Below are 11,502 nucleotides of genomic sequence, written 5' to 3' on the forward strand. Positions count from 1 at the left end.
TTTCTAGTAAATTACCAAAATAAGACAATAGACACAGACGTCTCTGTTCAGAATGATACATGTGAGGATATGCATCTGAGTCAAAGTGCATTGTTGCATTAATACGTATAATACAGTCAATATACTCTCTGAAGCAGCATATATTATAAGGCAGTTCAAGTGCTTTTTAAACTCTTGCGGGCCACAAAAAAAAAAAACTTGGTGGGCCACATTCAGCCTGTGGGCCTTGACTTTGACACGTGATTTAAGGCATCACACTCCACCAAAACTATTACAGTTGATTTCAGACAGTGAGACTAATGACGTTGTTTCCAAGCATTGCACCGATAACCCCACATGCTGACATACTCCGAGCAGAAATGAAAGACGTCCCTGTGGTTTTTTTGGCCGCCGTTCCTGAGCGGTTGCATCACGGCGCTGACTCATGCCTGACAGCTGGTGGAGCATGAAGGAAAAGCCAGAAAAGGATATTTTTAGTTCCAAACAGAGACAATGTTATAATATTTACTGATTGTGGTTAAATAAGGCTCTTAGTCAACAGAGAAGGTAAAGAGAGGAACTATTTTAGTCCTTCCTCTGAGTGTAGACACATATTACTTGGTTTACTAAAATACCATTCATGTTTAGGAATGGGCATGTTTTGTTATGCACTTAAACATTATCATGACACAGAAATGACAGAAATTTACAACAGATGACCTCATCCAAATAGATAAGCATTTTGCCATGTTAGAAGAACATCAGCGGTTCCTGTTCCCAGCCAAGGCTTTCCGTATGGACTCAGATAATAACCGTCATTGTCCCCTTCAAGACTTGGACAAGTGAATAATTCTTACACTCATCTCCCTTTTTCTCTGTGTTTCAAGCAGTAGAAGACAGATAAATGAACATTCTGAAAACTTGCCAGAAGGCAGGTTTATTTGTAATGCATCCATACACAGAGCAATTCACAATGATTTACAGTGGCAGAAATGGTAATAACACAGTACATTTAAAGTGTGTGAGTGAGTCAACAAAAATAATAGACGATAAACATATGAAAGTGCAATTAAAAAACGATGAACCAAGTCAAACACATCAAGTAATGCAAGTTCATTACTACTAGCTTAGCCACTTTGTTTTCAGACCTGATGTAAAAGAGCTAAAGTTCATTACTACTAGCTTAGCCACTTCATCTGCTTCGAACAGCATTCAATTTGACCTGGCGTCGCAGCCTCCCCTTGTGGTGTTTGCACATAAACACACGCACGCATGCGCAGAGGCGATCTGAGAATTGCTTTGTTGTTTCCAACAGAACGTAAAGGCAACAGCGTCCTGGACGTGCCGCTTCCCCTTTAAATAGAGTTGGCCAAGTATGAATGAGGTGAAAGGGGAGGAAGTGAAGACAGCAGCGGGAGGACACATCAGAGAAACGTCTGACAGGTAAGCTGCTGCCTTTCTGCTGAATATCTGATGATGATGAAGAAGATGATGATGATGATGGTGTTAATGTTAATGATGATCTGGATAGACGTGTCAATGGAAGCCATTGTGGGTATAACGGTGCTGCGATGGTAGAAGTGACTTTACGTAACCTGCTCCACTTATGTTGGTCATGCTAATTGGTGTTTTCAGTTCCTTATTCCTGGATTAAAGCTATTTCCTATCATGATCCTTAATAATTATATTATTAATAATAATATTTATAATAATAATCAGTGAGTCTGCCTGTCGTTCGCCTTCTCCAACCTTCCATCAACTTTCTGCGCTACTGACGTCACGCTACCACGACTGTCGGTTAAATTACACAATAATTAACCAGAAATAGATTTTTACTCCAATTTTTCTAATTATTGATGAATTCTAAAACGTTTGTAAACCTTCTATCCATCGTGTTATTGCACAAAGATCCGGGAATAGTATAAAAGTACTTGTCCACAACTGATGATTTACATCATCGCTTTTATGACTCTGTCATAACTGGTGCAGGCGTCCATGTAAAACATTGAACAGGAGAGCTAATGTCACAGTCAGTCCATATCTGCTTGTGTAATGTGTTACACATTGTTACAGTTTGTAAGGTTCTGTAATGAATTGAAGTTAGGCTTGTTTTTTATTTTAATTTTATCCCACTGTACTCCAATTTAAGTGAACCTTAAGAGTCTTGCGCTGCATTTCCTTTTAAACTGTGTGTGTGTGTGTGTGTGTGTATTTTTCTCTCCCACAGATGTTTGCAGTGATGGAGATGATTGTTCCTGCGTTGATAATCTCAGGGTGTTGTGTTGTGCTTCCTCTCAGCCTCTTCTTTGTCACTTTTTTCTTATGGCCTGCAGCGATCATCAAAGCCTATAACTGGTATGAACAAAATAGCAAAACAATCAGTTGTCATTGTTACAAACTGTCAGCACAGTGTTTTACACACTTGCGTTTTATGCTTTATTATTTTGTGTGCGCCAAGCTACACATGAAAATGTACTAGTATGTAAATGTAAGTTTGTCTTCGACTGGTTGTGTTAGTAATACAAGCAGCTCAACCGGTTTCAGCTTCACAAACATGAGTCAAGTCACCATAGAATCAGAGTGTGATTTGGTGAAGAGCATTGACTATTATTATTATTATTATTATTATTATTATTATTATTATTGTGTTTATCATTAGGTTAAAGTTCAGCCCTGTGTTGTGGCTTTAACGTCTTAGGACTTTCATATTGTAAAGGCACAGTTCCAGTAAATCACTTGTATTTTCTAAGCGTTTCAACCATACACACCCACACTGATGGTACAGTGTGAATGTATAGCTGAGTCACTGTGGTTGAACCCTTCATCAACACCTCTGTCACTGAGTCAAAGTTCAAGATCAACTTAGGAACATTATAGAAAATAAGTCTAAAACTTTTTTCAAGAATTTGTTATGAACATCAAGAGGCAAAGACAAAATATTATTACATTTGTATCTGTTGTATTGAACATATATGATGCAGCAGGGTTTTTAATGATACACACAAGGATTCTTGTATGTTTTGAACGATTAACCCATAGGATAAATGGCAAGGTTTAGTCAGCTCTTGATATTTACACAAGGAAACGTGAGGTTCACTCATTCATTTCATTGAATGTCTCATTATTTATAACTCATAAGAAACTGTTACTGTACTGGCATCTACGGTAACGTGATTTCACTAACATGTTGAAGAGACAACAACAAAAATGTGTTTTTGTCTCTTCAACATGTCTCTTCAACATGTTTGTTAACCAAGTTGAGACTTTAGTTTCCTTCAGTTGTTTAGAACATGCTGACTTCTCCTCATCCTCATCATATTCATAATGTTTGTGTTTGTGTTACAGCTCACTGTATCAACTGATCAGATAATTGATCTCATTGGACGGTTATGCTATTGATTGCTTGGTGCAAGACAACACAAGTTGTTTGGGCCGTAAGAGTGGTCAGCTTGACAACAACAAAGCATCATGTGATATATATTGATCACATGTCTCTACAGATAAACAAAGTTATAGCACTTTTGTTTTTTTTTTGTTAACCAAAAATAATCTGTGTTTATTTTCTGAAAAAACAAAACAAGATATGAGCTCTTAAGAATATTAATAATAATTAATAAATTAATAAAATAATTGAGTCTCTTATTTGTCCCACAATGGATACATTTACATTGTGAGTCTTTGAAACCCACACAGGCTGCCACTGGAGGCGCCATTAAGTACATGGTTGCAACTCATGGAAGTGTTGCTTTGTGCTCGGTGGATGCAGGACCTTTCTGCTGAAGGAACAGCTCTGTGCTGTCGTGAAGGGCTGAGAGGAGTTGTTCATGATGGATTTTAGCTTAGCCAAAACCCTTTTCTCAACTTCTTCCTGAGTGAGGTCCAGAGGACAGTCTAGGACCAAGCAGGCCCTTCGTACCAGGCTGCTGAGACAGTTGTCCCTCTCTGTGCATCCACCAGCCCAACAGAGGGCATAAAACACTGCAGAAGCTCCCGCAGTGTTGTAAAACATTTTCTGTATGGGACACCTGTGTGTTGACCGGTCCAGTTTGTTATTTAGGTGAATACCTAGGTATTTGTTGTCCTCTACAAGTTCAATGTCCAAACCCTAGATGTTCGCTGGGATGGTTTTCTGATAATCATCTCCTTCGTCCTGGTGTTGTTTATCTAATTATTTGTGTATACTTAGAAGTAATCAAATAGTGTAGTAGAATAAGTGTGTTACAATTTCACTTTGACTGTTCCTACTGTTCTACTTTCAGGAATGAGCGACGCAAAATGCGGTTGGTGGTCCACAACTCTTTCAGTGGAAGTTACCGCTTCAGTTATTTCAGCAATGTAACACCAGGTGGCTCCACACCATCGCTGCTCCTGCTGCATGGCTTTTCTGATAAGAAGGATTCCTGGCTCCCCCTCATCAAGGTAGCATATCTGTGGTGTGTGTGTGTGTGTGTGTGTGTGAATATATATATACTGAATAGATATTATTTATATATATATATATATATATATATATATATATACTCTGTCTAACTCCAATAAAGTCTTAACACTAGTAAGTTGGGAAAGCTTCTTTTTCTTAGCCTTCTTAGCCTAACAAAAAACAGCTTGAGGAGTTAAAGAAAATTAAGACATACAGAGAGGGAGAGTAAACTTTAAAAAAGCAAAAAATAAAGACATGGGAGTTAAGGGTAGAAAACAGAAAACAATAAAATCAGACAAATAAATAAAAATATAAAATACACGACACGATGAATGGTAGCGCTTTGGCCCAGAGTCAATGTCTCTGTCATTGGTATGGAACCCCAGGGTTCACCTCCTGGGCAAGATCTAATCCCGGTTAGGGCGGTTGGTACCTTCCAGTGAACTCACCACCTGCAGGAAAGTTCAGGGGAGTTGGTAGGGTGCAGTGTGATTTGAGTGGTGGTCATGGAGACTGCTGCCCCTGTGACCCGGTAACGGATAAGCGGATAAAAATTGATGGATGGACGACACAGAATGAGAGGGAAGGGAGAGGCAGGTAGAATAAATGGCTGATGACTATTATTTATTTTAAAGACAATACTCTGCTGACCTGTTGTTTCTTTTTTCTTTTCTTTTTTTTCACTTTTAGTACCTCCCTAAAAATCAACACATAGTTGCTGTGGACATGCCAGGACATGGGGGGACGAGTCGCCCCGATGGTGAGGACTACAGCATCGAGGGACAGGTCGTCAGGATCCATCAGGTCTGCATACAACATACAACCAAATGTCCTAATTCAGTTCTAAGTCCACTTTGTGCTAATGTGATCAAAGTAAATCCACATGTAAAGCCCACATGTTTATTTGTCCAAAACATCAGACACCTGTGTCAATCTGTAAAGTTTTTAATAGGACTTTCAATTAATATCTTACCTTTCAGTAACACCTTTAACATGAGGTGACAAAGGATAATAATAGTTCATAACAATTGTTAATAGACAATTGTTAAATATAATAATAATTATTATAGCAAAGCTGCGATGGAAAACATGTCTGTATTTTTATCCAGAGAGACATAAAAACCCTCATTCCTGTGTCTATGTAGTTTGTACAGAGTATTGGTCTAAATAAAAGACCCTTCCATCTGGTCGGGATATCGATGGGTGGGAATGTGGCAGGAGTCTATGCTGCCAGGTACCCTGCCCACCTGTCAGGGGTTACGTTGATTTGTCCATCAGGTAAATTTGTTAATAATATAAATCTTTTTTTTCTTTTCTTTTTTTAATAAAACACGACTCTCCCTCTGTTCTCCAGGCATAGATTATCCCACAGACTCTGAGTTTATCAGTCAGCTGAGAGAACTGGAACACAGTCACGACATTAACTCTGTTGCTCTGGTTCCAAAAACTGTTGATGAGTTCGAAAATATGTTGAGACTCTGCTGTCACACTCAACTCAACATTCCCAGACAGGTAGGGTGGTGCTGTGCAGACTAAAGGAAAAGTTTGGGTTTTTTTTTCTTAAGACTTAAGACATGTTTATCTCTCTCTGACCAAGCACCAAAAGAAACTAAATTTCCAACAGTAATTCAAAGTATTGTGTGTGTGTGTGTGTGGGTGGGTGTGTGTGTGTGTGTGTGTTTGTGTTGTCAGATCATCAATGGGATCTTGAGTGAAAGGATTCCAAACAATGAATTTTACAAAGAAGGTCAGTGGAGTTGAAGTATTTTCTTTTTGATCAGTTAGGTTAGCTTGTCAATTTGTCCTTCTAAGGTCTTTTTTCTGTGTTTGTGTTTGTATTTACAGTGTTGATGGAAATTGTCAGTGAGACCTCTAGGTACTCATTACAAGATAAACTACATCTGATCAGTACACCACTGCAGGTTATCTGGGGGAAGGAGGACAAGGTATACACACACACACAAAGATGCAGCTGAAAGCATACAAAGACATTTTTTATATCTGAATTTGACAGTTATTTCTAAACAGTTTGGTTGATACTAATTGAGGTGCTAGTATTTCAGAAATTACGTTAAAGATGTTAAAAAGCAATATGATCACCAAATGAAATAAAACTCATCTCACGGCAGCAGATACATAAAAATAAAAATAATCATGTTTCAGTTGCTGGATGTTTCTGGAACAACAGTGGTGCAGGCTGCACTGCCTTGCAGCCAGGTGGAGCTGTTAGACAACTGTGGTCACAATGTACCAATGGAGCGGCCCAGAAAATCAGCAAAGCTCATTATGGACTTCATGACGGCATGCAAATTTAGCATAAATGATGATAAGAAACATTCTTGAAGATTTCTGTTCGCTGGATGAAGAAGAGTGGAAGGAATGGTTGATTGGACAAAAGAAATGAGAGTTATTATAATGTAAACCAGTGGTCTTCAACCTTTTTTGTACCAAGGACTGGTCAGCATCTTTTGGACTCTGTTCTGTTAGTATCAGAGTCTGGATGACGTGATTTTGAGGTAATGTCAGATTGTCTTTGAATGAAGTAAATTGTGTCCCACTGTGGCCCAGTAACAATTGACCTATGGACCGGTACCGGTCTGCAGACCTGTACACTATAATGATGACTGATGTAAGTATTAAACATTTTTAATGTATAACAAGTTTCCCTGAAAGTGTATAGCCAAATGAAAACTTTACAAACACAAAAAAACCACTGGCTCTTAAATATGTTTGAAGTGTGATTTTTACATGCACTACACTTATGCTGTAATCTGCTATATCTTTTACCACATTTATTTCTTCACAGGCTATGATTCCTACTGTGTGCTAGGTCAGCTGCTACTACATTTTATTAAAAAATAAAAATAATTTAATTACAATTGATGACAGAGTTATGTTGTTATTCCTCGAGTAGTGTCTGCTCCCCCAAAAACAGCCATGATGTATGGTTTAGAGACAGTAGCAATAGGCAGAAGACGGGAGGCGGAGCTGGAGGTGGCAGTATGTCACTGTTTCACGATTAGATCACCATAGCTCTCACCCACTTGAATGTAGCACTGTTTAAGTAAAATTTCCTGTCTCTCTCAGTTGGCACGTTTCAGGAGCAACTGTGGTCCAGAACAAGTGCTGCCTAATTGCCAGGTGGCGCTATTGGACAACTGTGGTCATAGTGTGCTGTGATGCTGTAATGTGATACATGTGAATTGAATGGGAATTGTAAACCATGTAAGAATAAATACTTGAACTCATCCGATCGTGATGAAATGCCAATGAATAACTGTTCGAGATAAACGATTGCAGATACCTTTTTATTTTTAAACTATATATTTATTCAAAAAGGTAGCACTGTACATTATACTTTTAATTACAATGTCTTGAATTTGTTATCTTTGTTACATCAGTCAATACCCACCCACACACGAAGGGAAGAAGAAGAAATAATAAAAAAAATAAACAAGTTGTAGATATCTTTTGTTAGGCGAAGTCTGTTGCAGTTCCGGAATAAACCTATAGTGGGCAACAATGCACGATGGTGGAACCTCCCGAAAAGCGAACGAAGAAGACAGAATGCTAGTTCACAATTTCACAGATTGGTTGAAAACAAACACGCGAATATGTGCAGTTGGTGAGTAAAACTGGACTGGTATTTCTCATATATAGTTTTTTTTTTAACAGGACGTTCTGCTAAAGCTGCGATTTCTGAAACGCATCTCAAACAAGCCTTGGGTCCCTAGTCGATCAGTTTGACCTGCTGTTGGCTTATTTAGCTTTAAATGCTACAAACACGTGATACCTGATATTGTAGCTTAGAAACCTAGCATTACAGGTATTGATTTTAAGATGTCAATCAAAATCAGATATACACATTTATAACCATAATCAGTTTTACAGGTACAATTCTTTAATAGGACAGATAAAATCCTGATGGAAATGAGAAACTGTTTTAAGAATTAAAAAACATTAATGCAATAGGACAATAGCAACCCAAAAATAAAACGTGCGTATATTCATTGGTAACGATAACGATGTTGTTTTGTTAGTAAACTACTAGAATAGCAGCCTACCGTGTTGAAGTTGAGTATGTTTAGTATACAGGGTGGTCAAAGTAAATATACTGTCAGTGGGTAGAAAGATGAAACTTTTTAAACACTTAATGCATTAAAGAAGCAAAGATCATGAGTGTCTAGAATAAACAAAATGTTTAGGACTTTAGGAAATAATGTCAGAATTGTACAGTAATGAGACTTACTGTAATTTCATAAAGTTTGGTGATGGAAAAGCATCAGGTGTGCAGAAACCCCAGAGCAGATCTGTGATTCATTCATGAATTCATGTATTGCAATTATGCAACAAAGTACTTAAACTACTAGTCGAATAAAATGATGGTTTAAACAGAAAACGGCAGTTGTTTGTTTACAGTATGTCCTGTTTTAGTTATACACACACCTAACCAAACAATAAACTTAATTTGATCTTGGCACTTCTTTGTGCAGTGGAATACTTCTGTAATGCGTCTTAAAGTGTTAAAATCTTTTCAAAAATAAAAATGTTCTTCTTGATTTCTTTTGAAGGTAACAAACCCATCACCTGCTGCAGTCACTGATGCCTTATTATCATGAAAGGTGTCAGCACACAGAAGAAATCCACTGGTTATCAACGGGTCGTGTTGAAGAACTCTGCACCGTACCAATACCTGAAGACCTGCCTGTAAGTTGCTGCGCCGCCGCCTATAGGAATAAAATAAATCCACCTGAATCACTGAATCCAAATTTACATTAATTTCATTAAATATAAACAATAAACAATTGAATTTGAGAGATTTAGGTTTAAACATTTTAGGAAATAATGTAACAGTCTGTCATAGATTAGATTACGATAAAACTACTATAAATCATTTTTCCTCGGCTGGAACTGTGTCAGTCCCTCATAGTCACATTTAAAAAAACAATTCAATTTGTTTTTGAAATGTCACCTGGCATCATGGTGAAGAACATATGACATACAGTTAATCATGAAAATGTTTGTTTTCATTCCTAAGTCGATATGTACAACGAAAAATCGTGTTTTTCTCTTTTTTGGGTTTTGTCTCTGTACAACTGAAGCACATGATGATAGTGTATTTCTTTAGAGTTCTAGAAAATGAGTCCACCAGACTGAGTGCAGTGGAATTCAAGCAATTCATCATCACAGGTCTAAAGATTCTTTATGGAGAGGTGAGATCTTCGCCAATATCTTTAACCTACGTCTGTTCTGGGTGTTGACAACGCGACCGTTTATGTGACTCAACATCCTGATCAGCAGCCTAACTAGGCAGAGCCACAGCCTCCCTAAAACAGTTAAATGTGTCACAGGTGGGAGCAGCTTTAACATTTGACGTGTTGAAATACGATGAAGACAGCCGCACTGCTTTTCTGCGTGTGCCAAGCAGGTGAGAGTCAGTTTGACTGATGGTCAGCACATTTCATTGAACGACTCTACTTGACTGTGTGTGTGTGTGTGTGTGTGTGTGTGTGTTATTGTGTGTTATTGTTTTTAGGGGTTTAGTAAAGCTGTGGAGCTCTCTGACCCTGCTGGGCTCTTACCAGGACCAGGCCTGTGCTTTCAGGATACTACAGGTCAGCTGATGTCTTTTTTACCTGCATTTCTTCTTGCTTCTGTGAATGAGTCTTTCTATTGCAGCTGTAGTTATTATTTGTTGCAACAATATACGAATAAATAGAAATCCAGATTTGTCATGTACCTTTGAACATAGTTTCTCCTTTAACTTCTAGAGCACGTACGGACTATATATACTTCATCTTCCTAATTTAATTTAAATAAGATGTAATTTTTTTCCCTCCTCTACATTTACCAACCACATTGTCTTCTGCTCTTCTGTCCAGGTGTCTCCGTTCCTGCTGGCACTGACAGGAAACAGCCGTGAGTTACAGCTGGACTGAAATAGAGGAGTGTTGTTTCCTAAAGGATGACTTTAATACAAAGAAAAGCCTTTAACAAACTGCTCTCATGTTTCTCTAACATTGCCTCTCTACAATGTCGGCTGCTACACATTGGCCAGCGAGCCTCCCTCACTAAAACGTTCTCCACCCAAGATGTAGAGCTGTTTGCCAAACTAACAGGTGACACTAACCCCCTCCATCTCGACCCAGTCTATGCCTCCACCACTGTCTTCAAGGCACCCATCGTCCACGGCGTCCTTATCAATGGTCTGGTCTCTGCTGTGCTCGGCACCAGGATGCCAGGCCCGGGTTGCATTTTCCTGCACCAGAAGATTCGCTTTCCGGCTCCGTTGTATGTTGGCGAGGAGGTATTGGCTGAGGCTGAGGTGCTCAAGATCAAAATGTCGTTTGCCGTGATTGGTGTAAAGTGTTTGGTCAAGGGCAAGGTGGTGATGGAGGGAGAGATGAAGGTGATGATGCCAGAGAACAAGCAGAAGAAGGTTTGAAAAATGGAGGAATTATGTTGACAAGGAGTGCTTGTTAGGAGAAATTGCTAATAAATATGGTGTGTGGTGTAAGTCCATTTCACTTTTTGTTTAAGGAATAAAATAAATAATATTTTATTTGTATATTAACTTTTTTGTCATTACGTTTTGGCTACATTCTTTTAAACATTGAAAAATAATTCTTGACCTCCCTGAGCTACTATTTCTGTTTAGATGCTGTTTAATGCTGTGAGGAATAAACTGCAGAAGAAGTCATGTTTTCTACATTGTTTTTATCCTAATATGGGAAATTGTCAGTAAACTAAACATCTCTAAACATCTGGTGTAATTTCCACACATCCATGGCCCCAAAACCTGTTGGAACTCAATTTTCTAAATGAAAACATAACATTAATTTCTTTTAGGGCCAGTTTCTCAGACAAGGCTTAAGCCTAGCCTGAGACTAAAATGCCTGTTTGAGCTGTCTTAACTCAAAGCGACTTACACAGAACCATCTTAAAATAGTCCTAGATTTAGCCTTAAAATGAACTGACTGCATGAAAGGGGATTAAAGTCACACTAGGACTAAATTGAAGCTTAAATGAATCCTTCAATTAGGCAGGTTTAATTTCTGCTTAGTAGTTTGTGAGGGATGAAAATCAGCATGCAATACTGACGC

The 11,502-nt window shown here is 38.4% G+C and overlaps 3 protein-coding genes across 3 annotated transcripts; all 3 read left to right on the forward strand.

Moving 5' to 3' along the window:
• The first annotated feature begins 1,272 nt into the window (after window positions 1-1,272).
• On the forward strand, window positions 1,273-7,282 carry LOC103386668 (abhydrolase domain containing 6, acylglycerol lipase). The gene is made up of 9 exons (XM_008321062.3): window positions 1,273-1,422; window positions 2,207-2,334; window positions 4,239-4,398; window positions 5,090-5,203; window positions 5,545-5,677; window positions 5,754-5,911; window positions 6,092-6,146; window positions 6,245-6,345; window positions 6,563-7,282. The coding sequence occupies exons 2-9, from the start codon at window positions 2,207-2,209 to the stop codon at window positions 6,740-6,742; spliced, it is 1,029 nt and encodes a 342-aa protein (XP_008319284.1). The 5' UTR covers window positions 1,273-1,422; the 3' UTR covers window positions 6,743-7,282.
• A 613-nt stretch (window positions 7,283-7,895) lies between these two features.
• rpp14 (ribonuclease P/MRP 14 subunit) lies at window positions 7,896-10,376 on the forward strand. The gene is made up of 6 exons (XM_008321063.3): window positions 7,896-8,024; window positions 8,971-9,106; window positions 9,528-9,612; window positions 9,751-9,827; window positions 9,936-10,014; window positions 10,282-10,376. Exons 2-6 carry the CDS (start codon window positions 9,015-9,017, stop codon window positions 10,336-10,338), a joined length of 390 nt encoding a protein of 129 aa, XP_008319285.1. The 5' UTR covers window positions 7,896-8,024; window positions 8,971-9,014; the 3' UTR covers window positions 10,339-10,376.
• LOC103386679 (hydroxyacyl-thioester dehydratase type 2, mitochondrial) lies at window positions 10,333-11,099 on the forward strand. Its single transcript, XM_008321075.2, has one exon. The coding sequence runs from the start codon at window positions 10,365-10,367 to the stop codon at window positions 10,842-10,844; it is 480 nt and encodes a 159-aa protein (XP_008319297.1). The 5' UTR covers window positions 10,333-10,364; the 3' UTR covers window positions 10,845-11,099.
• The last annotated feature ends 403 nt before the right edge of the window (window positions 11,100-11,502 follow it).

Source organism: Cynoglossus semilaevis, chromosome 11, assembly GCF_000523025.1.
Source record: "Cynoglossus semilaevis isolate Cse_v1.0 chromosome 11, Cse_v1.0, whole genome shotgun sequence".
NCBI lineage: Eukaryota > Metazoa > Chordata > Actinopteri > Pleuronectiformes > Cynoglossidae > Cynoglossus > Cynoglossus semilaevis.

Excerpts from the sequence above, each read along its gene's own strand:
- LOC103386679 (XM_008321075.2), top strand. The coding sequence starts at position 10,365 with ATGACTTTAATACAAAGAAAAGCCTTTAACAAACTGCTCTCATGTTTC.
- rpp14 (XM_008321063.3), top strand. The coding sequence starts at position 9,015 with ATGAAAGGTGTCAGCACACAGAAGAAATCCACTGGTTATCAACGGGTC. Across the intron at positions 9,107-9,527 it reads CAATACCTGAAGACCTGCCT|AGTTCTAGAAAATGAGTCCA; the intron begins GTAAGTTGCTGC and ends GTATTTCTTTAG. Across the intron at positions 9,613-9,750 it reads TAAAGATTCTTTATGGAGAG|GTGGGAGCAGCTTTAACATT; the intron begins GTGAGATCTTCG and ends AATGTGTCACAG.
- LOC103386668 (XM_008321062.3), top strand. The coding sequence starts at position 2,207 with ATGTTTGCAGTGATGGAGATGATTGTTCCTGCGTTGATAATCTCAGGG. Across the intron at positions 2,335-4,238 it reads ATCATCAAAGCCTATAACTG|GAATGAGCGACGCAAAATGC; the intron begins GTATGAACAAAA and ends TTCTACTTTCAG. Across the intron at positions 6,147-6,244 it reads CAATGAATTTTACAAAGAAG|TGTTGATGGAAATTGTCAGT; the intron begins GTCAGTGGAGTT and ends TTGTATTTACAG.